The sequence below is a fragment of the Podarcis erhardii genome, assembly GCF_964252035.2.
Source record: "Podarcis erhardii genome assembly, chromosome: 13".
Taxonomy (NCBI): domain Eukaryota; kingdom Metazoa; phylum Chordata; class Lepidosauria; order Squamata; family Lacertidae; genus Podarcis; species Podarcis erhardii.
The window spans coordinates 46,192,088-46,214,644 of NC_138502.1; the positions used below are offsets into that span (position 1 = coordinate 46,192,088).

At 46.0% G+C, this 22,557-nt stretch overlaps 2 protein-coding genes across 2 annotated transcripts; both read left to right on the forward strand.

Moving 5' to 3' along the window:
- Nucleotides 1-2,000: 2,000 nt before the first annotated feature.
- Nucleotides 2,001-13,409, forward strand: LOC309327178 (UDP-glucuronosyltransferase 2A2-like). Its single transcript, XM_081836328.1, has 6 exons — nucleotides 2,001-2,824; nucleotides 4,252-4,400; nucleotides 5,262-5,393; nucleotides 5,750-5,837; nucleotides 7,524-7,743; nucleotides 12,687-13,409. Exons 1-6 carry the CDS (start codon nucleotides 2,089-2,091, stop codon nucleotides 12,973-12,975), a joined length of 1,614 nt encoding a protein of 537 aa, XP_081692454.1. The 5' UTR covers nucleotides 2,001-2,088; the 3' UTR covers nucleotides 12,976-13,409.
- A 3,064-nt stretch (nucleotides 13,410-16,473) lies between these two features.
- LOC309328502 (uncharacterized protein) lies at nucleotides 16,474-22,352 on the forward strand (the record flags this gene model as incomplete). Its single annotated transcript, XM_081838503.1, has 7 exons — nucleotides 16,474-17,789; nucleotides 18,733-19,282; nucleotides 20,173-20,216; nucleotides 20,351-20,810; nucleotides 20,915-20,994; nucleotides 21,168-21,222; nucleotides 21,913-22,352. Exons 2-7 carry the CDS (start codon nucleotides 19,183-19,185, stop codon nucleotides 22,350-22,352), a joined length of 1,179 nt encoding a protein of 392 aa, XP_081694629.1. The 5' UTR covers nucleotides 16,474-17,789; nucleotides 18,733-19,182.
- Between the last annotated feature and the right edge of the window lie 205 nt (nucleotides 22,353-22,557).

Consider the following 22,557-nt stretch of genomic DNA (forward strand, 5'->3'; position numbering starts at 1 on the left):
ATGGTCAGTTCCTTCGTAATGTTGGAACCTTGAGGGGCTGAGGGCTGGGCTGGATGTGGAGCTTTTATTTTCTGTTTCCTCTTTTTGTTTTCTTTCTTTTTCTTTCAATGCTCTATTTTACCGTAAAATAAAATAATGAAAGAGAAACAGTAATTACAACAGTGTAGCCCTGCAAAGGAACTGGCCCCTAAGGCAGCTAAGGCTGCAATTCTGGGACACTTCCTTCTCTAAAACATTTAATCCGGCACTGCAAACACAGAACGCTGGCACTGTACCACTGCAGGCTGCATGTGGAAGTCGATTCTTCTTATTATCATTTTAATATATTTGCATCCTGCCTTCCTCCCAGATTGGGACTCATGTCCACATACAAGATAGCATGTCTATGCACTCCTAGCAGATGGTAAGGGAAAATGTCTGAGCCTGCTTTCTCCCCACTGACATGCGAGCTTTCAGTGTGCAGGGAGGAAATAGACAGGTAATCTCTCCCCTGTTCCCAGTGGAACAGTCCCAGGAAGGTTGCTTCACATGTCTACTCTGCTCTGCAAATATAATGGGCATGATGTCTGCATGTTGGAATGCCATGAACGCAGTTAGTAGGAGGATCATCCAAGCTGGGGAAATAAAAGGTTAAGTTGTGCTTGGTGAAAGTAGTAGAACAATCCTATTTGTTGTTTAGTCATTTAGTTGTGTCCGACTCTTTGTGACCCCATGGACCAGAGCACGCCAGGCACTCCTGTCTTCCACTGCCTCCCGCAGTTTGGTCAAACTCATGTTCGTAGCTCCGAGAACACTGTCCAACCATCTCGTCCTCTGTCGTCCCCTTCTCCTTGTGCCCTCCATCTTTCCCAACATCAGGGTCTTTTCCAGGGAGTCTTCTCTTCTCATGAGGTGGCCAAAGTATTGGAGCCTCAACTTCAGGATCTGTCCTTCCAGTGAGCACTCAGGGCTGATTTACTTAAGAATGGAGAGGTTTGATCTTCTTGCAGTCCATGGGACTCTCAAGAGTCTCCTCCAGCTCCATAATTCAAAAGCATCCATTCTTTGGTGATCAGCCTTCTTTATGGTCCATCTCTCACTTCCGTACATCACTACTGGGAAAACCATAGCTTTAACTATACGGACTTTTTCTGGCAAGGTGACGTCTCTGCTTTTTAAGATGCTGTCTAGGTTTGTCACCTGGAGCAGGAACCAGCAAGCCACTCCAGTATCCCTGCCAAGAAAACTCCATTAACAATCCTGTAATGGTTCTAGGGGTTGCTTGTGCGTAAGCCGGTGCAAACACCTGGCTGGGTTGCCTGAGTGAATCTTTTCTGTCCGGACAGCCACTCACCCGTGGCTGCCTCAATCGCTGGCAGAATCCGTCAGTGGGCGTTTCTTAAACTTCTTCCAGCAAAGAAGCTCTTTGACGCCTAGTCTCTTCCTACTCTCTCTGCGCGAAAGCCTTCTGCGGAAGGAGGGCGTAGGCAGCGGAGGACCCCTGCTCTCCCAGCTGGTCCCTGGCAAGGAGTCATGGGACCGCCTCACCGCTTCCCCCATCTGCCCCCCTTCTCCACTGGTGCTACGCTGATTCTCTTCCCCAGAAGATGGGCTGCCTCTCCCAATCCCGGGACGCTCTCTGGAATCCCTCTGGATTTTGCTCTCTCCCTCCGGCCCTGATGGCAGTTCCCTGACAAATCCTATACCCCCAAATATATTGAAGCTGCTATGCCACTGGAACAGCTGCCATTAGCCTATACCCCAAGGACCTGAGCGATATAGCCTAGGAGAAGATAGGTGCATCATCTATTTGAATAAAATGATATTCGAGTAATTTTATTGGTGTGGGTAGTAGATTTCTATTGGTTATGGTTATGTAAAAATATCATTCAGTTGAAATAGTGATGGAGATGGCTTGTGCCATTTGTCTTCTCATTCCAGAAATCTTCAAACAGTGTTCCACCTGGACAGTTAAAAATCAAGACTCAACACACTTGGTAAAAAGTCTTCTCTGAAGTAGGGTGTGGAATAGGAGTTTTATGCACTGAATGACATCTTTGTTGACAAGTGACAGAAGACGAATCTTTGGCTTTCCCAGAAAAACACATCATGGCCCCCACCTCAGCAAGAGCGGTTGCAATTCAATTGTTAATACTTCAGCTTGCCTTAGTAGGAAACATTTTCTGTGGGAATGTGCTTATCTGGCCAGAGGATGCCAGCCACTGGCTAAATATCAAGGTCATTATCCAGGAATTGCTGCATAGAGGTCACAACGTCAGCATCCTAGCCCCATCAGCGTCCATCTTAATCGAACCCAGTGATGATATATCAGCTGCCAAGTTTGAGGTGTTCCCTGTGCCCTACGGAAAGGATGAGGCCCAGTCGTTCTTTGAGGAATTCGTCACGTTGTTGCTGGACCACAAGCCAACTGCTCTGACCTTCTACAGGTTCTACCAAGAGATGCGAAAGATGATGAGGAAAGTACACAAGTTCCACAAGTTCAAGTGTGAAAATGTGCTGGCTGATCAGGAACTCATGGCCCGCCTGAAAAAGAGCAACTACGACGTGCTCCTTGCAGACCCTGCGACACCCTGTGGCGACCTGATTGCTGTGAAAATGGACATCCCGTTTGTGTACACCCTGCAGTTCACGCCAGGCTTAACGGTGGAGAGACATTGTGGCAAGATACCTGCCCCTCCTTCCTATGCACCGGCTGTCTTGTCTGGGCTCACGGACAGAATGTCATTTGGAGAAAGGGTGAAGAATATAATATCTTACCTCGTGCAAGACCATGTTTTCCAGACCTGGTATGGAGACTGGGACTCTTATTACAGTCAGGTTTTAGGTAAGCCTGTTTTTGTTTCTTCTTCCCAAAGTATTGTGATTATTTAGATGCTCTAAAGAGGTCAAGGATTCCAACTTCAGTCCTTGGCATGACCAGTTAGAAAGGGCCTGCAAGCAGCAAGATTGGAAGGGCCTCATCCTGGGGCTGTGTAGAGCCACAGTCAGCTGGGAAAAGACTCTACTAAGCTTTAGAGCCTAATCATCTGTAAGGGAGGGAGGAGTGAATCTTACCTGCTTTGTTCTTTTATTGCTTCACCTGAGTTCAAATTGAACTAGAATCATATCTAAAATTAGCTTTGGAGTTGAAGCACAGACATTATTCTGGGATTTTCTGCTCTTTTCCACCACTCAACAAATGATGAACAAGCAACTTTTATGTCGTTCTATCTATAATTTCATCAGGATCCTTCTGTGTGGTATTTTACTGATGTGTTTTATTGCAATGGATGGTGGAGAAACTTAATCTGATATTGTAAAGCTATGTAAAAATTTAATAAATATTATTAAAAAAAAAAAGTAATTTCCACTTCTCGGAGTGACAGACACACAACTATGCTTTGAAACTGGAGTTACCAGAATTTTGCGATGCAGTTCAATCAACCAAAAAAATTGTACAAAAATGTGTAAGTTATGTGAAGCATGCAGGGAAATGCATACATTTGTGAGAATAGCTTAGTATATTAGGGAAAACTGCTTGCAAATATGTGTATAATATGCAAAAGTGCATACAAAAATATGTCGGTTAGGAGTGACACTTTTTTGTGAAAACTTTTTAAATGAATGACATTTTAATGCACTAATGTGAACAACTGAAATTGATTGGGGAAGAAAGAAACTGAGAGCAGCCACAATTGACCCATCTTTAGCTCCTGCACATTGGAAAGATACCACATGAAGATAATCTTCGTACAGCTGTATGTGTGATCACCACCACACTGTTGTTGTTTTGAGGGGAAGATGTGTTATCAATGCATCGGTAATGTTGAGGGGGTAAGAAAGTCAAGGAAGCTGAAGGAACCAAAAGCTGCAACAGATAGTATCTGCACAGGGTTCTATGCAGAATTCAGTGACAAGAACTGAACCAATGGCCTGGTTGTCAATAGATTGTCACTAGTTTGGGGCACATTCAGCTACCAACGCTGACTTCAGGCCAATTGGTTCTTTCTAACATTATGGAAGAGAAAACTTGGATTTACCCCTGAAAGAATATCCATCAAGGAGCCATAGCCAGTCCAGCTTGCTAGTGAATGAGTGCTCATAATACATGTATTTCTTTCTGTCCACAGTTCCTGTTCACATCTCTTACTTTTTTTTAGGTGTCTAGTTGAAATGTAATGTGTGAACCAGCTTTCACTATTTGTGGAAATGTTGAAAATGTGAAGGAGAGACAAGCTGAATGTAACCTCATTCCTCTTTCTCATTTGACAGGAAGACCCACAACTCAGTGTGAAGTGATGGGGAAAGCCGAAATCTGGTTGATCCGTACCTACTGGGACCTTGAATTCCCACGGCCTCTCCTACCAAATTTTGAGTTTGTGGGGGGTCTGCAGTGTCAGCCAGCCAAGCCTTTGCCAGAGGTAATTCTGAAACCAAATTTCAGTTAGGCGTGCTTTCTTCAGAGAAGGTCCCATTGTTCTTGCTGAGTGAATTATACATTATGAGAAGTGTAGCAAATGTAGTTAATGAGCAGGATGGAAGCTTATCATCACTGATATAGTTGTGCCAGGAAGAACTTGGCTTGCTTAATTTCTGCTTTTCAGGCTGATGTGAAAAGCACAGGTGAAAAAGTGGAGAAAAGGTGTCTGCAGTTGGAGTGACCAGTGACTTTGTCTGTTGACTACTCTGCTCTCTGGGTGGCGCTGTGGTCTAAACCACTGAGTCTCTTGGGCTTGCCGATTGGAAGGTCGGCGGTTCGAATTCCCGTGATGGAGTGAGCTCCCGTTGCTCTGTCGCAGCTCCTGCCAACCTAGCAGTTCGAAAGCACAACGGTGCAAGTAGATAAATAGGTACTAATGTGGCAGGAAGGTAACTGGCGTTTCTGTGTGCTCTGGCACTTGTCACGGTGTTCTGTTGTGCCAGAAGCGGTTTAGTTATGCTGGCCACATGACCTGGAAAGCTGTCTGTGGACAAACACCGGCTCCCTCAGCCTGAAAGCGAGATGAGTGCCGCACCCCATAGTTGCCTTTGACTGGACTTAACCATCCAGGGGTCCTTTACCTTTTACCTTTAGAACTCTAATAGGCTTCCATGGAGCCTAAAGAACAGTTTGGAAGCTGGAAGTTAAAGATCATTTCCCAAACACTCCCTCAGAACATTAAATATCAAGAAAAATATTCACATTGCTACTCATGCATCAGGTTCAACCAGAAAGGACATTTAGGAATGTGACTTGTCAATATATTTATTTATTTTTAAAATTTGCTTTGAACTTTTGACAGGAAATGGAAGAATTTGTCCAGAGTTCAGGGGAACATGGCATTGTGGTGTTTTCTCTGGGCTCTCTTGTTGCAAACTTAACGGATGAAAAGAGCAACATCGTTGCTTCGGCACTTAGCCAGCTTCCACAGAAGGTCAGTATTCATGTTGTTTGGTAAAGAAAACAAAAACAAAAAGTTGTCTAGTGGACTTGTGAAAATGCTGTGTCAATTCCCTTAACTGACCTGTGAAATTTACTGTACATCCCTTTACTTAAATACATTAGAGTTGTGTTAGACGTTGAAGCTATCCTTGTCTAATACATGTTATGAGAGTTAATTATTGGTGCAGAATAATTCATAGAGAAGAAGGTAGACTCCCCAAGGTCTGCTTTGAGAAGCAGATGGAATTTGCTCTGGATAACTTTTAGTTTGTTTGTTTTCTTAAATTTTACACCTACATTATGAATGTAGGAGTCATGGAAGCTTTCCTCTTTTTTTTTCTAAACCAGGTTCTTTGGCGCCACAAAGGGAAAAGACCAGAAAGTTTAGGCTCCAACACCAGGATTTATGACTGGATACCACAAAATGATCTTCTTGGTGAGAGAGACCTCATGCTTGTTGTAGTTATGGCTTCATTGCTGTGTTCTGCCAATCCCTAGGAAATATCTCTCCTCCATCCTCACTTTCCTCACTCATGACAGCAATGAGCATTCTCCCCTTGTTCTATTCTGATCCATTCCTGATCACAGAATGGTAGTTGTCATGTATCCAGTGGTCTGTGTTTGCCTGAGCTTGAGTCCGGACTAGGGATTCTGAGCCCCTGTGTCCTGATTCGATACATGATAATCCAACCACAGAACATTTCAGCATTTGGGCCACTGCCATTGGCCCTTAAACTCTGAGTTATGATTCGCAGCTTAGAAGTTTAGATAGCCAATCACGTTGGGAGTGGCCCAGACATTCAGAAATGAATATAAGCAGTTGCTCTGCCCCTGTTCTTTCCTGCCATGACCTGACCACAGTGATCCATGCAATGGTCACCTCCAGGCTTGACTACTGTAATTCGCTCTATGCGGGGCTGCCCTTGAAGCTGTCCCAGAAACTCCAGCGGGTGCAGAATGCTGCAGCGAGGCTCCTCACAGGGTCTCTGCTATGGGAGCATATTCACCCAGTGCTTTTCCAGCTGCACTGGCTCCCGGTGGAGTACAGGGTCAGATTTAAGGTGCTGGTTTTGACCTTTAAAGCCCTTCACGGCCTAGGACCCTCGTACCTACGGGACCGCCTCTCCCAGTATGCCCCACAGAGAGCCTCAAGGTCCATAAATAGCAACACCCTAGTGGTCCCAGGCCCTAAGGAACTAAGATTAGTCTCAACCAGAGCCAGGGCCTTTTCAACACTGGCTCCGGCCTGGTGGAACGCTCTGTCTCATGAGACCAGGGCCCTGCAGGATCTGATTTCTTTCCACAGGGCCTGTAAGACAGAGTTGTTCCGCCTGGCCTTTGGCTTGGAGCCAATTTGATTCCCCCCCTTTCTTATTATTATGTTGTCCAGTTCTGTTAATTCAATAAAGGTTCCTGCAGTTATCACTTTGTTTTGCTTCATGGGAACCCATCTACACTTCAATAGTATCACAGAACTGTAGTGTAGTAAGGGACCCTGAGAGTTTTCTAGTCCAACCAGCAAGTTTACTCCGCTCCTGTGTTCTGTGCTGCCTGCTTTCTTGTTGAGGCTATATCTATATGCAACATTCAGGGATAGCATGGCATTTGGACTAAGCTCAAATGCTGTAGCTTAAGATCAGTTATAATTTAACCATTTCATATCCAGTAAATTTTCCTCTTCCTTCTCCAGGACACCCCAGTACCAAAGCTTTTATAACACATGGTGGAACCAGTGGAATTTATGAACCTGTTTGTCATGGTATTCCTATAGTGGGGATTCCCATGTTTAGCAACCATTCCCATAACAGGAAGAGGCAGGGGAAACACATAGGGTACACCCCAGGGAAAACCAAGCCCCCAGACAGTGCTAAACTTTTGGTACTTTGCGTTTTCCACTATTCAGGACACCAAGGACTGCAAACTCTCTCTGTTTCACAAAGCTGTTGTTGTGTGCTTGGCCAGAGTCAGCGTTGAGTTCTAGAAACATTACTATGTATAGTGAACTGCAATCTCCAGAGATTGCCTGACAGTTGGACTATGCTGGGCACTGTTGCTAAGAATCAATGATAATAACCTACTTGTCACATCCCATAGTCAACAGAGTCTCACCTTCTCCTTCCAGGACACCCCAAAACCAAAGCCTTCATAACACATGGTGGGATCAATGGGATTTATGAAGCTATTTACCATGGTGTTCCCACAGTGGGGATTCCCATGTTTGCTGACCAGCCTGACAATATTCAGCACATGAAGGCCAAGGGGATGGCTGTGGGGCTGGACATCCAGACAATGGAAGCCGAAGATTTAGTGGATGCTGTGAAGGCTGTCATTCTCAACGCCACGTGAGTCAGTCGCTAACTCTCCTCTGAAAGTGAGAGATGAATAGTGGTCTCCATTAGTCTGCAGAATGCATGTGAGATTGCTTCAGGGCCAGGTGTATGGCAGCTTTACCTGTGGAAATGTGCATAAACCATGTCGAGTGTCAAAAGCTGATTATGGAAGAGTATTGCTCCTTAGCACTGAGCATGTTATTTTTCTAGAATTGCAAAATTTCCTAGAATTACACTGCAGTCTACTTTACAGGGTTGCTGTAAGGATAAATTCAAAATGGCGTTAGATTCAAAATGCTACTGTAAAAAGTTGTTGTTGTTTAGTCGTTTAGTCGTGTCCGACTCTTCATGACCCCATGGACCAGAGCACGCCAGGCACTCCTGTCTTCCACTGCCTCCCGCAGTTGGTCAAACTCATGCTGGTAACTTCGAGAACACTGTCCAACCATCTCGTCCTCTGTTGTCCCCTTCTCCTTGTGCCCTCCATCTCGTCCTCTGTTGTCCCCTTCTCCTTGTGCCCTCCATCTTTCCTAACATCAGGGTCTTTTCCAGGGAGTCTTCTCTTCTCATGAGGTAGCCAAAGTATTGGAGCCTCAACTTCAGGATCTGTCCTTCCAGTGAGCACTCAGGGCTGATTTACTTAAGAATGGATAGGTTTGATCTTCTTGCAGTCCATGGGACTCTCAAGAGTCTCCTCCAGCACCATAATTCAAAAGCATCAATTCTTCGGTGATCAGCCTTCTTTATGGTCCAGCTCTCACTTCCATACATCAATACTGGGAAAACCATACCTTGAACTATACGGACCTTTGTTGGCAAGGTGATGTCTCTACTGTAAAAAGTAGGATGGTTCAAATCAATGTCCATAGTATCAAGGCATGTATTGCACCCTGCTTGCACACCTCACCCGGGCAAGTATGCGCCCACACATTGGATTTGCTGAAGATATGCATGTAAAGTCAGGTGCTCATATGCCTAAATATTGTGGTTCTGTCACAGATTTGCACCTCCTTTGATTTGTAGGTGTTTGTTTTTCATGACTCCAAACCTGGCAACACACACAGTCCTCCCCCAGTTCAAAATCAGGGACAGTGGTCTTCTTCCCCCCATGTTATTCTCACAACAACCCTGTGAGGGAGTTGATGCTGAGAGAGACAGTAATTGGCCCATGATCACACAGGGAACTTCATGGCTCTGTGATGGTTTTGACTCTGATCTCCCAGCTCCTAGCCCAGTTAATATGCCTCCACTTTACTGCACATTCTGGAAAGAGGGGAATAATCTTTTCACACAGGTCTGGGAATTTATGGGGGGTGGGTCAACTTATTAACAGCCCTGTGTGGCTCCTTTAAGACTAAGCTATGCAGGCTGCCATGCAGTTCATATGTTATGTACTGAGTTGAATAGGATCCAAAAGGCAGCAGTCTGATTGGTCCTAGAGTAATAGGATTCAGAATGCAGCAGTCTGATTGGTCCACAGGAGCCACCCAATCCAGATCCAGGTGGAAGGGAACCCGCAACCTGATTGGCCTACAGGAGAATCCCGGAATTAGCCAATCACGTGGGGCCCATTGTGTAAATAATGTATATAAGGCAGACATTCTGGGGGAACTTCCATTCCTCCTCACCGCTATGAGCTGAATAAAGAGCATGGAATCCACTTTCGACTCTGAGTATATTTCAGCATACATATGGGGAAGCAATCCCCATAGAATTCAGTGGGGCTGCACTGGCTGTAAAAGAAGAATCAGGAAAAAGGAGTTGGATAAAACCACTATAAAACTGTTTGATTTGAAATCAACCTGGCTTTCAGTTTGTTGATGTCTCTGGTAACCTTTCTCTCACTTCTTGGGTGTTAGCTCATATTATAGATGTATGATCTGTATCACTCTGTTTGTTCTGTTGCTGCAGATTTGTCATCGCCTTTGGCTATTTATATGGGTTGAGTAATGTACAGTTTCTTTGGCATGAATCCACCCTAGACATTGCGATACCAACTTTGAACCAAGCTATGGCACTCAGGGCTTATCCACACTTCCTCTTGTCTTGCTGCTTTCCCCCACCCAAGAGAAAGCTGCTCTTTAGTGCTCAATTGGAGGAAACAGCAATTCCTTTTTGGCCCTGGATTGCCATTTGTTCTGATCTATCACCAAAGAGTGAGTTTTCCCTTGAAAAGGAACGGGGCAAGGGGAAAACCGCTGGGACGCATGCTTTCTGGGCACGGCACAAGCAGAAGTGTGGATGAGCCCTTAGTTAGGTGCTAAGTTTTTATACAGCTGCAGTGTTTAAATGCCCCGTTTCACTGCAAAGTAGGAGGATAGAGAGAGGGTCCTAAGAGGTGGAGGCCCCACAACTTTTCTCCCAGCAGTGAAGCAACTGGATAGCAGGGACACCTTCTGAACCAAAGTAAGACACATTTTCAGTTTAGTTAGATGCTAAGCATTGCGGAGGGACGTGGGTGGTGCTGTGGGTTAAACCACAGAGCCTAGGACTTGTCGATCAGAAGGTCGGCGGTTCGAATCCCCGCGACAGGGTGAGCTCCCGTTGCCAGGGCCAGGGCCAGGGCAAATAACGAGACCCAGTCTTACAGCTGTGAAACATAGCAGGTGCTGCTAGGTTGTGTTAATTAAGCTGTGCCAGCATTTGGGCATAGTATATAAGGAGCAGCACCTAGCTCTCTCATTACCCTGGAGGATGGGTTGGTGGTTGGGTCATGTTTGTTGTTATGTTTAGTGTAAAAGGAGTTTTGTTTTTGTTATTAAAACCTTGTTAAAATTATTTTTGAGTTCCTTGTCATGCATGGTCTCCCCAGCAAGCTCTCTGCAGTGCTACTAAACTGCAAATAGCCAATGAATGTTAGAATGACGTTGGTTTAGAAATTATGTGGTTTCCAGCCGTAATGGATAAGTAAAAAGAAAAGAAAGGCCAAAAATTAAATGAAAATTAAGGGAAAGGATTTGCTGAAGTAACAAAATAGAAATTGGAATACAGAGGGGGGGGGGTATGAGGAAGTCGGGGAAGTAAGTTATAAGAAAATAAGGGATTGAAATTATAATTGTTTTTCTTTTTTGTTTGTTTGTATTATTGTTCTGTTTTGTTTTTATATAATTTTTGAAACTTTAATAAAAATCTTATAAAAAAATAAATAAACTGCAAATAGCCAACATCTTTGGCTCCTGCCAATCTAGCAGTTCGAAAGCACGTCAACATGCAAGTAGATAAATAGTTACCGCTCCGGCGGGAAGGTAAACGGCGTTTCCGCGCGCTGCTCTGGTTCGCCAGAAGCGGCTTAGTCATGCTGGCCACATGACCCGGAAGCTGTATGCCGGCTCCCTCGGCCAATAAAGCGAGATGAGCACCACAACCCCAGAGTCGGTCACGACTGGACCTAACGGTCAGGGGTCCCTTTACCTTTACCTAAGCATTGCAGTTGTACAAATACTTAGGTGCCCACAATATCTTTGCAAGGGAGAAGGATGGAGAGAAAACCACAGCTGGTCAGGCCCCTGGCACCTCATTGTCCACACCCCTATGACTCCTTAGTTGCCCTGCCAGGTCCATCAGGACCCACTGTCACTGCTTACTAACAGGCTTTGTTGCAATATTTCCGAAATATTAATCTGGGCAGGATATTGCCTTCAGTTAAGCAGCTGCAACATTAGCAATAAGTCACTTTTGGAGATGGAATGGAAAACAGTAGGCAAGTTTTAATGCCGCTGTAGAGTTTCCAGAGGTGTGCCCATGTGGGTGTGTTGCAACAAAAGGCTAACCAATTGATCATGATGACATAATAAAGGTGTTGATTTTGAATTTTGGGGTAATCATCAAGGACTTTAATGCTACAGTGCTTGCTAAACTGAAATGAAAAATTGAGTTCTGGTCCTATCTCCATGGGCGTAGGAAGGGGGGGCGGGGCGGGGGGCCACCATGGAGGGGAGTGACAAATTATCAAGGAACAATTACTGCCTTACTAGGGCGGTTCATAAAAAACTTTTTTTGAAAATGCCTGCTCCAAAGGTCTTATCTTAGTACACTAGGGATTATAGAGCTATATATGAAATTTCATGCATATCAGTTAATATCTTCCTTCCAGTAGCACCTTAAAGACCAACTAAGTCAGTTCTTGGTATGAGACCAACTTAGTTGGTCTTTAAGGTGCTACTGGAAGGAATTTGTTTTGTTTTGACTATGGCAGACCAACACGGCTACCTATCTGTAACAGTTAATATCTTGACCCTCCTCCATGAAAATAGCTTTTTACTTGGCCGTTTTCCTATGTCTTGAAGGTTGAAATTTCAATTCAGTGGAGCCCTTCCTGTTCCCAACCCTAACCCTGCGGAAAGCCATCTAATTAGACTTTAATTTGATTTTGACATGCTTTTAGGAGGTAATTTAATTATTGTTTGATTTTATACCAGTGTTATGTATCTGATGTTAGCCGCCCTGAGCCCGACTTTGGTCAGGGAGGGCGGGATATAAATAAAAGTTTATTATTATTATTAATTATTATTCCTTTGTAAGAAAATATGAAATAACATAAAACCATTTTTGCAGGCCAAAAAAATACCGTATTTTTTGCTCTATAAGACTCACTTTTTCCCTCCTAAAAAGTAAGGGGAAATGTGTGTGTGTGTTATGGTGCGAATGCAGGCTGCGCAGCTATCTCAGAAGCCAGAACAGCAAGAGGGATGGCTGCTTTCGCTGCGCAGCGATCCCTCTTGCTGTTCTGGCTTCTGAGATTCAGAATAATTTTTCTTGTTTTCCTCCTCCAAAAACTAGGTGCGTCTTGTGGTCTGGTGCATCTTATAGAGCGAAAAATACGGTATATAAATCAACGTGTGTGTGTGGGGGGGGGATGACAATAAATTTTCTGCACTGGGTACCACCTGACTTTCCTATGCCTCTGCCTATCTCAATTTGTTTTTATTTCTCTTCCCCACCTCCCTTTCCTCCAGATATAAGGAAAACGCATTAAGGCTATCACAGATCCACCATGACCAACTGTTAAAGCCGCTGGACCGGGCTGTCTTTTGGATTGAGTTTGTCATGCGCCACAAAGGTGCCAAGCACTTGAGAGTAGCTGCCCATCACTTGACCTGGTACCAATATCACTCCCTGGATACCATTGCCTTCTTGATTGGTTGCATGGCACTCTTCACATTCATTGCTGTCAAATGCTGTTTGTGCTGTTTATTGTATTGTCGGAAACGTGTTAGGATCATTATGAAGACGAAAACAGAATAGTTTCTCTTGGGACTCAGCCATTGTTGTGTGCCCCTTTATGGAATCTGCTTCCAAAAGTGCTAAGCATTTTCAGCTGTTTAGAGAAGGTTTTAATGTTTGGCGTTTTATCATGTTTTTAATATTCTGCTGGGAGCTGCCCAGAGTGGCTGGGGAAACCCAGCCAGATGGGCGGGGAATTAATAATAATAATTTATTATTATAGCAATGCTCAGCTGAAGCCAGCCTTAACAACCCTCCATTCAGCAGTGGAGAGAGGCGAGTTGTAGGTATTCACAGTGCTTTTTTCTGCTACCCTCGATGGCAGCCTCATTTCCTGTCACGGTGTTTCCTGAGTCTCAGACAGAAGCGAGCGTTTAATGTGTGAAGTAGGAGTTGGAATCTAGCACGGTGATTGGTCCGTTTTGTTGTTACCACCTAAAATAGCGACTTCACTTCCTTTCCCAGTGTAATGCATGTTCTTTGTACTTTTGTCCATTTACTGTATTTATTTCCCCCGATTTGAACTATAAAATGGTGATTTTCAAAATGAGAGTACCCCTAAACTTTTTTTAAAAAAAAAAGGAAAAAAAGCACTGGGTATCCATAATGGTTTGCTTTAGGGTTACTCCCCCCCACTTTAAGATTATTCTATAAAAATAAAGGTCCAGAAAATGCAACATAATAAGGTGGTAATGTAAAAGAAATGTAATAGTGATGCAGAAAAAGAATCCATGGCTGCAGCTTTTAAGCTGTAAATGGCTTGGCTGCACTGCTCAGAATACAGATCAATTTTTATAAATTAAATAAAAGGATAAAGCTCATTAACAAACTATCATATGGTTTTGCTATTTGAAAAACACCAAATAAAGTTAAATCACACCATCTCAACATGGGCATAAATACTCCTCCCTTCCACTACTGCAGCAAATACAATACACGGATAGTGAACTGAAGATTGCATCTCTATGGTAGAGCAATCTCCCAGGTTAAATCTGGTAGACCTGCGAGGGAACCCGGTCTCAAAGCCAGGCCAGCAGTCTACAACACAGGCAATACCGAGCTGTCTTCTTCCATATAAGACAGTATTTGACATTCCTTTAATGCTCCTTTTGTGACTATCCCGATGAGATACGGTGTCAAAATACTGCTCTGCATTCCATGTTTGGTACAAGCCAATAAGGAATCAGGGCAGGGCATTTTCAGTGGTGGCCCCAATGCTTTGGAATTCTTTGTCTCAGGAGAACTTGACAGGTCTATCTTCCTTGCTTGCAGAAGCACAGAGATTCGGGCACGCAGTAAAACAGCAAGATCCATCTCATTCATTCTCTCCTCCACTCCCCGTCCCCATGAATACACTAGCCTGTGCTGGTTTTACATATAAGCTAAACAAGCTATAGCTTAGGGCCCCACTCTCTTGCCCCCCCCCCTCAATTTGACTATTAATATAAAGGTAAAGGGACCCCTGACCATTACGTCCAGTCGTGACCGACTCTGGGGTTACGACGCTCATCTCGCTTTATTGGCCAAGGGAGTCGGGGTACAGCTGCCGGGTCATGTGGCCAGCATGACTAAGCCACTTCTGGCGAACCAGAGCAGCGCATGGAAACGCAGTTTACCTTCCCGCCAGAGTGGTACCTATTAATCTACTTGCACTTTGAGGTGCTTTCGAACTGCTAGGTTGGCAGGAGCAGGGACCGAGCAACGGGAGCTCACCCCGTTGTGGGGATTCAAACTGCTGACCTTCTGATCGGCAAGGCCCTAGGCTCTGTGGTTTACCCACAGCTATATACTTCTTAATTGTATTTCAGTTCAACAATTACTTTGATTAAATACTTATTTTGTTGTGTGCAAATGGCTTTAGATACCTGTTAGGTCCATAAATCACCATATCGCATATCTTCAACACAAAAAACAGCAACAATTTGTTGTTGGCAAAGGACAGCTGGACATATAAAGGGCCCCATTACCTTCAGGAGCTTAGGGCCTCATCAAATCTAAATCTGGCCCTGGGCACACGCATGTAGTAGAGTTATGATTGCATTGCATCATGGACTTAGGGGTCTCAGAGTCCCATGCAGAGATGAGCAGCAAAAGCCGAACCCCAATTTTGGCATCAGTCAGAAAGCTGGCTAATACGCTCACAAGGTTTGGGTGGCAATAATAGTAGTATACCAGTATATTTTTTTACAGTGAGTAGAGAATAAAATTGTCTGCCACAAATCTAGGTTGTTGTATTGCTTGCTCGCTGGTGGCTGCTTAAGCAGTTGGAAACAATGAATAATAACTGCCAGAAAAAAAGATAATTGTGGAGCTGACTGCTTATGATAATACAGTACAGGACTGTGTGCAGTGTATTCACAACACAACACAGTGCTAACACAGACAGACAAGGAATACTGAACACAGCTATAAAAAAACAACTCACAAACTACACCTAAATGCTAAAAGCCAAAAGAGTTTTCTGCAGCATTGATGCCACATATTTATTTATTTAAATATATTTAAAAGCATTTACAGTGGTACCTCGGGTTAAGAACTTAATTCATTCTGGAGGTCTGTTCTTAACCTGAAACTGTTCTTAACCTGAAGTACCACTTTAGCTAATGGGGCTTCCTGCTGCTGCCGCGCTACTGCTGCACGATTTCTGTTCTCATCCTGAAGCAAAGTTCTTAACCCGAGGTACTATTTCTGGGTTAGTGGAGTCTGTAACCTGAAGCATCTGTAACCCGAGGTACCACTATATAAACTTCTTTTTTTAAAAAAAAATCTCCAAGTAGCGTGCAACATAGAAGCAATATATAGACAATATATTTTGCAATATATTTTGGTTCTGGTCTGTCACAGAATCAACCTGTATGTTCTGAGGCAGAACCCCCCCAGTTTCTAGAAGAATACTAATAAAGGGAAAAAAGGGATGATGGAATGTTAAAATGACAGTTCTAAGTGGGTAGTTATTATTACTTCCAATATCTTTGGGTTAAAATCTTTTCATATGCAAGTAAGCCCCAAGACCTTATTCCGGATATACAGTGGTACTTCAGGTTGCATACACTTCAGGTTACAGACTTCGCTAACCCAGAAATATTGCTTCAGGTTAAGAACTTTGCTTCAGGGTGAGAACACAAATTGCGCAGCAGTGGCGCAACAGCAGCAGGAGGCCCCATTAGCCAAAGTGGTGCTTCAGGATAAGAACAGTTTCAGGTTAAGAACGGACCTCCGGAACGAAATAGGTACTTAACCTGAGGTACCACTGTATCATAGCTGTCAACTTACAGATTTGAAAATAAGGGACCAGCAGCCAAAATAAGGGACCTGCAGCCTCACCTGTTCCAGACACTCCAGTCTTCCTGTCCTCCTGCAGTCTGGTCAGACTCATGCTGGTAGCTTCGAAAACACTGCCCAACCAACTTTGTAACCAGAGGTTCAACTAAATAGAATCTGAATCACATGCACCACAAGGCCTATGCCGCCTCAACTTAAGATGGCTCCCCGGCCTGGCTTTGCACTACAAAGTTTGCAGCAGCACGTGCAACAAAATGGCGCCCAGCATTCAAAAAACCCCTTAGCTTCCATTAACTAGCCACACACAAGGCATGCAAGCTCCACCCCCCAGTCTTTCTTAGACTTCTTATTGGGTGAGCAACACAGCCAAGCAACACAGTTGGAGCCTCCCTCCTCCCTGGCCGGCAGGGAGGGAGGGAGGGAGGGAGAGGAGCTGCTTCCTTTGAAATTTAAGGGACATCATTTAAGGGACATTTAAGGGACATCCATCAATAAGGGACAGCAGCGGGACATGGCGCTGGAATAAGGGACTGTCCCTTCAAATAAGGGACACTTGACAGCTATGCACTGTATTGTGTTTAAGATTAGGAAGCTCTGATTTATAGAATGGGGATGATAAAGATAACATGTAACCTTAAATATGTAATATGGGAGAGTATACAGTGGTGGCCTCCAGCTTCTTCCAAAAACACCCCCAAATGTGGCAAAGGAGTGCAATGCTCCTCACTGCCAGAGAGGCCGAGATTAAATGCTGACCACCAATCATGGCTCAGCCAGAAGAGCCTGACTCTTAACCTCAGGGTCATGGGTTGGAGCCCCACTTTGGCTGACAGATTCCTGCATTGCAGGGGGCTGGATTGTCCCTGTGGTCCCTCCCAGCTCCACAATCCCATGATGCTAAAGGGAGAGTTAAGAGCCCAAGCTCTGCCACAAGCTCCATAGCGGCAGCAGCACCCCTTCTGCTCTGCTTTCGTTGGGACCCCTAAGCGATGGACACACTATCAAAGGCTCATTGGCATGGATAGCCAAGGCCATCGCTACCAACAACGCTCTTCAGAAAAGAGGACAGTGGATGGGAAAGGCCTCCTTAGAGGACCACACAGTAAACTGGGTGCACATCGTACAGATAGTCAGACTTGGCCCTTGGCTGCACATCTGATTAAACCTGTGGGGCCTGATTCAGCCAAGTGAAAGGAAAGCGGAAGGCTGCTTCTGTGGGGAAAGGGATGGGCAGGAAGACGAAGATCCCACCCTCTTCTTCTGCAAGGGGAATAACTAACAATAAAGGAGCAAAACACAGAGAGTGAATTTTTCACAGCTCCACAGTTGTTGTTGTTGTTTGAGTTTATTTATTGAACTATTTAAGCATGCAAAATAGGGCACGGATGTAAGGGTGGATGGGTCCAAGTAGGCATGATGGAAGCAACAGTATTTGTTCCTTAAGTGTGTCTGCCACATTTACATGTGAGGAAGCCAGAATCTAGGAGCAATCCAACAGAATCAGAAATCTAGCCACTACTGTCTGCATTACTGACACACATCTAAAGAAGCAGGTAAGTTTGGGCACTTTGAAGTCAGTGGTTTTTATTCAAGCAATGTTCCCAGTTGCACCTCAGCTGTGTCGTATCTACAGGGTGAAATATAAATTCACTAAATAAAATAATTATAAGTGAGTGTCCGGCTTGCAGACGTTCTTCGGAAGCCCAACATCTGACATGGCTTCCTTCTGAGGGCAGGAAGCTCCTGCAGCCATCGGAAGCCGTCCCTTCCCTCCCCCCCCCTTCTAGAACCCGCCACTCTCAACCAACTCTCAACTGCCTCCCCCCCAACATTCAGACTCTCAAGGAAGGAGAGTTGCTTTCAAGTCTGCTGTACTGCTTTCCAAACCTGACCCTGCTCTACTGCTCCACAATGAGTGAGCTTCGCAAAGGTGAGAACCTGGAACCCCATAGGATTATAGAATTGTAGAATTGGGAGGGACCCTGAGGGTCATCTAGTCCAACCCCCTGCAATGCAGGAATCTCAGCTAAAGCATCCATGGCAGATGGCCATCCAACCTCTGCTGAAAAACCTCCTAGGAAGGAGAGTCTACTGCCCACTGAGGGATTTCTTCCCACTGTCAAACAGCTCTTGCTCTCAGAAAGTTCTTCCTGAAGCTGAGTTGGAATCCCCTTTCTTGTAACTTGAATTCACGGCATCAGGTCCTAAGGGCCTCTGGAGTAGGAGAAAACAAGCTTTCTCCCTTCTCCCCGTAATGGTCCTTGAGATATTGAGAGGGCTGCATGGTGTGGCTCTCATATCCATGTCCTGAGGGACATGGTTTCTCTGTCCCTTTGCTCCACCCCAGGCAGAATTGCAAGGGGTCAGTGCATCTGGCTGGTAAGAAGATGGTTGGAGTTTGGAGCCCAGCCGGGGCTGGCTGTGGGCAGGATATTTTCTGTTGTGAATAACTGGTTGGTAACTTCCTCTGTTTTGATTTTCCTTTCTGTCTCACAGCTTCTCAAAAAGGAAGGCAGAAGCAGAAACAAATATCCTTGGACATTGTGGTATGTTAATTCCTTGGGGAATTCCTTTCCCACATATTTATTTATATTTCTATACCGCTTTATATTTTTAATAAAAATCTCAAAGCGGTTTACAGCATAATAAATCAATAAAACAATAAAACAATAGCTGGGCAATGTTCCTCTGGCCTCAGGAGGAGCCTCTTCAGTAGGGCTGGCAGGTGGGTCTGGGCCTCGCCCCCCAGGCCAGGTGGAAAGGGCCTTGCAGGGAGCGGCCTTCACCCTCCCACCTGCCCCCTAGGTCCCTCCGCTGGCTGGCCGTCCCCTGATGTGGCTGGGGGGAGAGACAATATGGAGGGCGATCTGCCCCAGAAGAAAATCTTTGGGGAGGGCCCACGGGACCCCTGTCCCCTAGAGTGGATGCCTATGGCAGGAGAGTAAAATGTCCTTCTTCCTTTGCAGGGCCGTGGTTTGGAAATCCCGGTCAGGGCTCCAGCCAAGCAGCAGCCCAGCGGTGCCACGTCCAAAACCAACACCTGCAGGTATGCTGTGCCCTTCTGTGGCAGGGGTGGGGCAGTCTGAGGAGGGCACGGCCGGTGTGCTCACACTGGGCTATTGCCTCATAAGAAAAGGTTTTTGATAGAGGGTGAATTGAAAGGGTGGAGGGTTGGAGGACAGGCAGAAAGAAGAGCTCATTTGTCCGTGGCTAGGGGGCACGATCTGGATGGTTCTCCAGGGGCGCAAGATCACCCAGCTACGCCTCTGCCTACAGGGGGCCCTTGACATCTGAGAGCCCAAAGTTGGCCCTTGGTTGGGCACAGTTCCAGGTTAAAACCTGTGGAGGCCCCTAGGCAGTCAAAATATCCCTGGGCTCCTTGCAAATCATATCCTGATACAGTGGTGCCTCGCAAGACGAAATTAATCCATTCCGTGAGTCTCTTCGTATAGCGGTTTTTTCGTCTTGCAAAGCAAGCCCATTGACAGCTTAGCGGATTAGCGCTATTAGCGGTTTAGCGGCTTTTAGCGGCTTTTAGCGGCTTATCAGCTTAGCGGATCAGCTGATAAGCGGCTTAGCTGCTTAGAAAAAGGGGGGGAGGGAAAAAACCCCGCAGGAACTCGCAATACATTTTCGTCTTGCAAAGCAAGCCCATAGGGAAATTCGTTTTGCGAAGCGCCTCCAAAACGGAAAACCCTTTCGTCTAGCGGGTTTTCCGTCTTGCGAGGCGTTCGTCTTGCGGGGCACCACTGTACGTTTTTGATTTTAGCAACCAACAATAATTAATACGCAAAACAAACAGCACTTATTCTGATCCACTGTTGCCTGGCCCATAGGCCTACTCTGTCCATTGAATAATCTGGCTCTGGTGGAGATCAAGCCCAGAATTCTCCCTGTCCCCCCCAATCATACTAACTGAGCTTGTTTCTTCCTTAGGCGAGAGGCCGGCCAGAACAAAGGGGGAAAGGCTCCCAGCTCAGGTAAGTGGAAATGCCAATAGAGTGCCCCATATTTTAGGAATGCTTCCTTCCCTCGTCCCCCACCCTCATGCCCCAGACTGGGGCTAGCATGGCAGGGAGCCAGGCGCCTGCTCATGTTTCTTTTTTCTTTGCAGTGTGGGAGCCTTTCCCCAACACCTATTTTGTTCTGGCCAAATCCCTGGAGGGACGTGGCAAACATCAGGTACGAGGGCAGAGGGAATGAAGGGATCCTTGTGGAACATGTTTTGGGAGTCCTAGAAACACTCTCCCACCTGTGGCTTCCATTCTCATGTGATGTCCCTCTTCCTCCACAGGGCCACGCCTCCAGGGATGAGGCTCCAGATCCGGCTCCCGGAATGAAGAACCAAACATCCCGGCGGTTCCCAGCTGTCGTCCCTCGCGGCGCGTCCCCACTGCCCCTCCTCCGTACGGGCATGGCTCCATCCCGGCCCGGTTTGGCACAGAAGCAGCAGCCAAAGTTTCCTCCCATTAAAACAGCTTCTCAGGTGAGGGAGGAGACTTTGGCTGTTGCTTCTGTGCTAGGCCGGTCGGACGCCCGTACGGTGGAGAAGTGGGGAGCCCTTTTAAGATCAGGTAAGTGGAAATGCCCCTTCCCAGGTCCCCCACCCTCCTGCCCCAGACTGGGGCTAGCGTGGCTGGGAGACAGGCGCCTGATGATGTCTCTGTTTGTTTTGCAGCGAGGGAGAAGTACAGCCGTGGAACCGCCGCATTCCTCCGGGAGGGACTGGAGCCCAGACGACGGCCTCTCGCCCCTGAGGTAATGGGACAGGGGGGAGGAGGGGGGCCTTAGGAAACACAAAAGGATCAGGCCAAGGGCCCACCTGGTCCAGCCTCCTCTTCTCCCAGGGGCCACCCAAATGCCACTGCAAAAGCAGCCAACAGGATTCGATCCAAAGAAGCAGTGCTTCAAAGATCCCTTCTTTCTTGCAGGATCTCGATCGTGCACCGCTGTGGCTGCTGCCCAAGCCTCCCCCCAAAAGACCAGGTAAGAGAAAGGGAACCTCTGCATGGGGCAGGGAGAAGGCTGGGGGGCTTCCGACAGGGGTTGCTTCACTGCAGCTCCCATTGTCTTTGACGACTGTCCTTCCCCCCTTCTTTTTTTATAAAAAAACACAGCTTGAGGTGAATTCCAGAGCGGATGGATCTCAGCTGAAGAACTGTATTGCGGTTTCTGATTTGTCAGCTGCTGAAGCATTTGAAAGCTGTGATGTGATAAATAGAGGTTTTACAAATGTGAAGAGCAAACTTTCCCCTGTTCATCCTTTGGACACACCGGATAATTTTGTTGTTGTTGTTGCTAAATCAAGATAAGATGATTTTTTCTACTCCGAGAATATTCCGGGGCTGCATGCACCACTGAAGCTGCAGATGGAATTCCAAGCAGTGAAGCAGCTCCAGCATCTTCCTTTCCTTCCTAGTGCGAACTTGTCCCTGGATATCTGGAAAGGCAACTGTGACTGCATTGGTTTTGGAGATATTCTGAACAACCCGGCACAGAGTGAAGGAATGGGAGATCCTCATCTTTTGGTTGAACACAAACTTGGTTTCGTACAATGCACAATTCCTCCATCCTTCTGTTCATGAAAATATTTCTTACCTGTGTCCCTGTGAGTTCAAGTAAACCATCTAAACAGTAGTTGTACAGCACTTGTTTTGATACACACCTTCCAGGCAGAGACTGCCCAGCTTATGTCCCTGATAAGCAACACCTTTTACTCCAACAAGGAAATATTTATGCAGGAGATCATTTCCAACGCCTCTGATGCACTGGACAAGATCCGCTATAAGAGTCTGACAGATCCCTCAAAGCTGGAACGTGGCAAAGAGCTGAAGACAGATATCATTCCCAATCCCCATGATCGCACCCTCACCTTGGTGGACACCGGTATTGGCATGACAAAGGCAGACCTTATCAACAATCTGGGCACCATTGCGAAGTCTGGCACCAAAGCCGACTTCATGGAAGCCTTGCAGGCTGGTGCAGACATCTCCATGATTGGACAGTTCGGTGTGGGCTTTTACTCTGCTTACCTTGTGGCTGAGAAGGTTGTGGTTACCACCAAGCACAACGATGATGAAGAGTATGCCTGGGAGTCATCCTGCAGGCGGCTCTGAGGTGGTGTACATGACAGAGCCCATTGATGAGTATAGCGTCCAGCAGCTGAAGGAATTTGATGGCAAGACCTTGGTGTCCGTCACCAAAGAAGGGCTGGAGCTGCCAGAGGATGAGGACGAGAAGAAGATGATGGAGGAGAACAAAGCCAAGTTTGAGAACCTGGAGAAGAAAGTTGAAAAGGTGACGGTCTCAAACAGGCTGGTC

Coding starts and splice junctions, on each gene's coding strand:
- LOC309327178 (XM_081836328.1), top strand. CDS start 2,089: ATGGCCCCCACCTCAGCAAGAGCGGTTGCAATTCAATTGTTAATACTT. Junction 5,394..5,749: donor TTAGCCAGCTTCCACAGAAG/GTCAGTATTCAT, acceptor TTTCTAAACCAG/GTTCTTTGGCGCCACAAAGG. Junction 5,838..7,523: donor ACCACAAAATGATCTTCTTG/GTGAGAGAGACC, acceptor TTCTCCTTCCAG/GACACCCCAAAACCAAAGCC.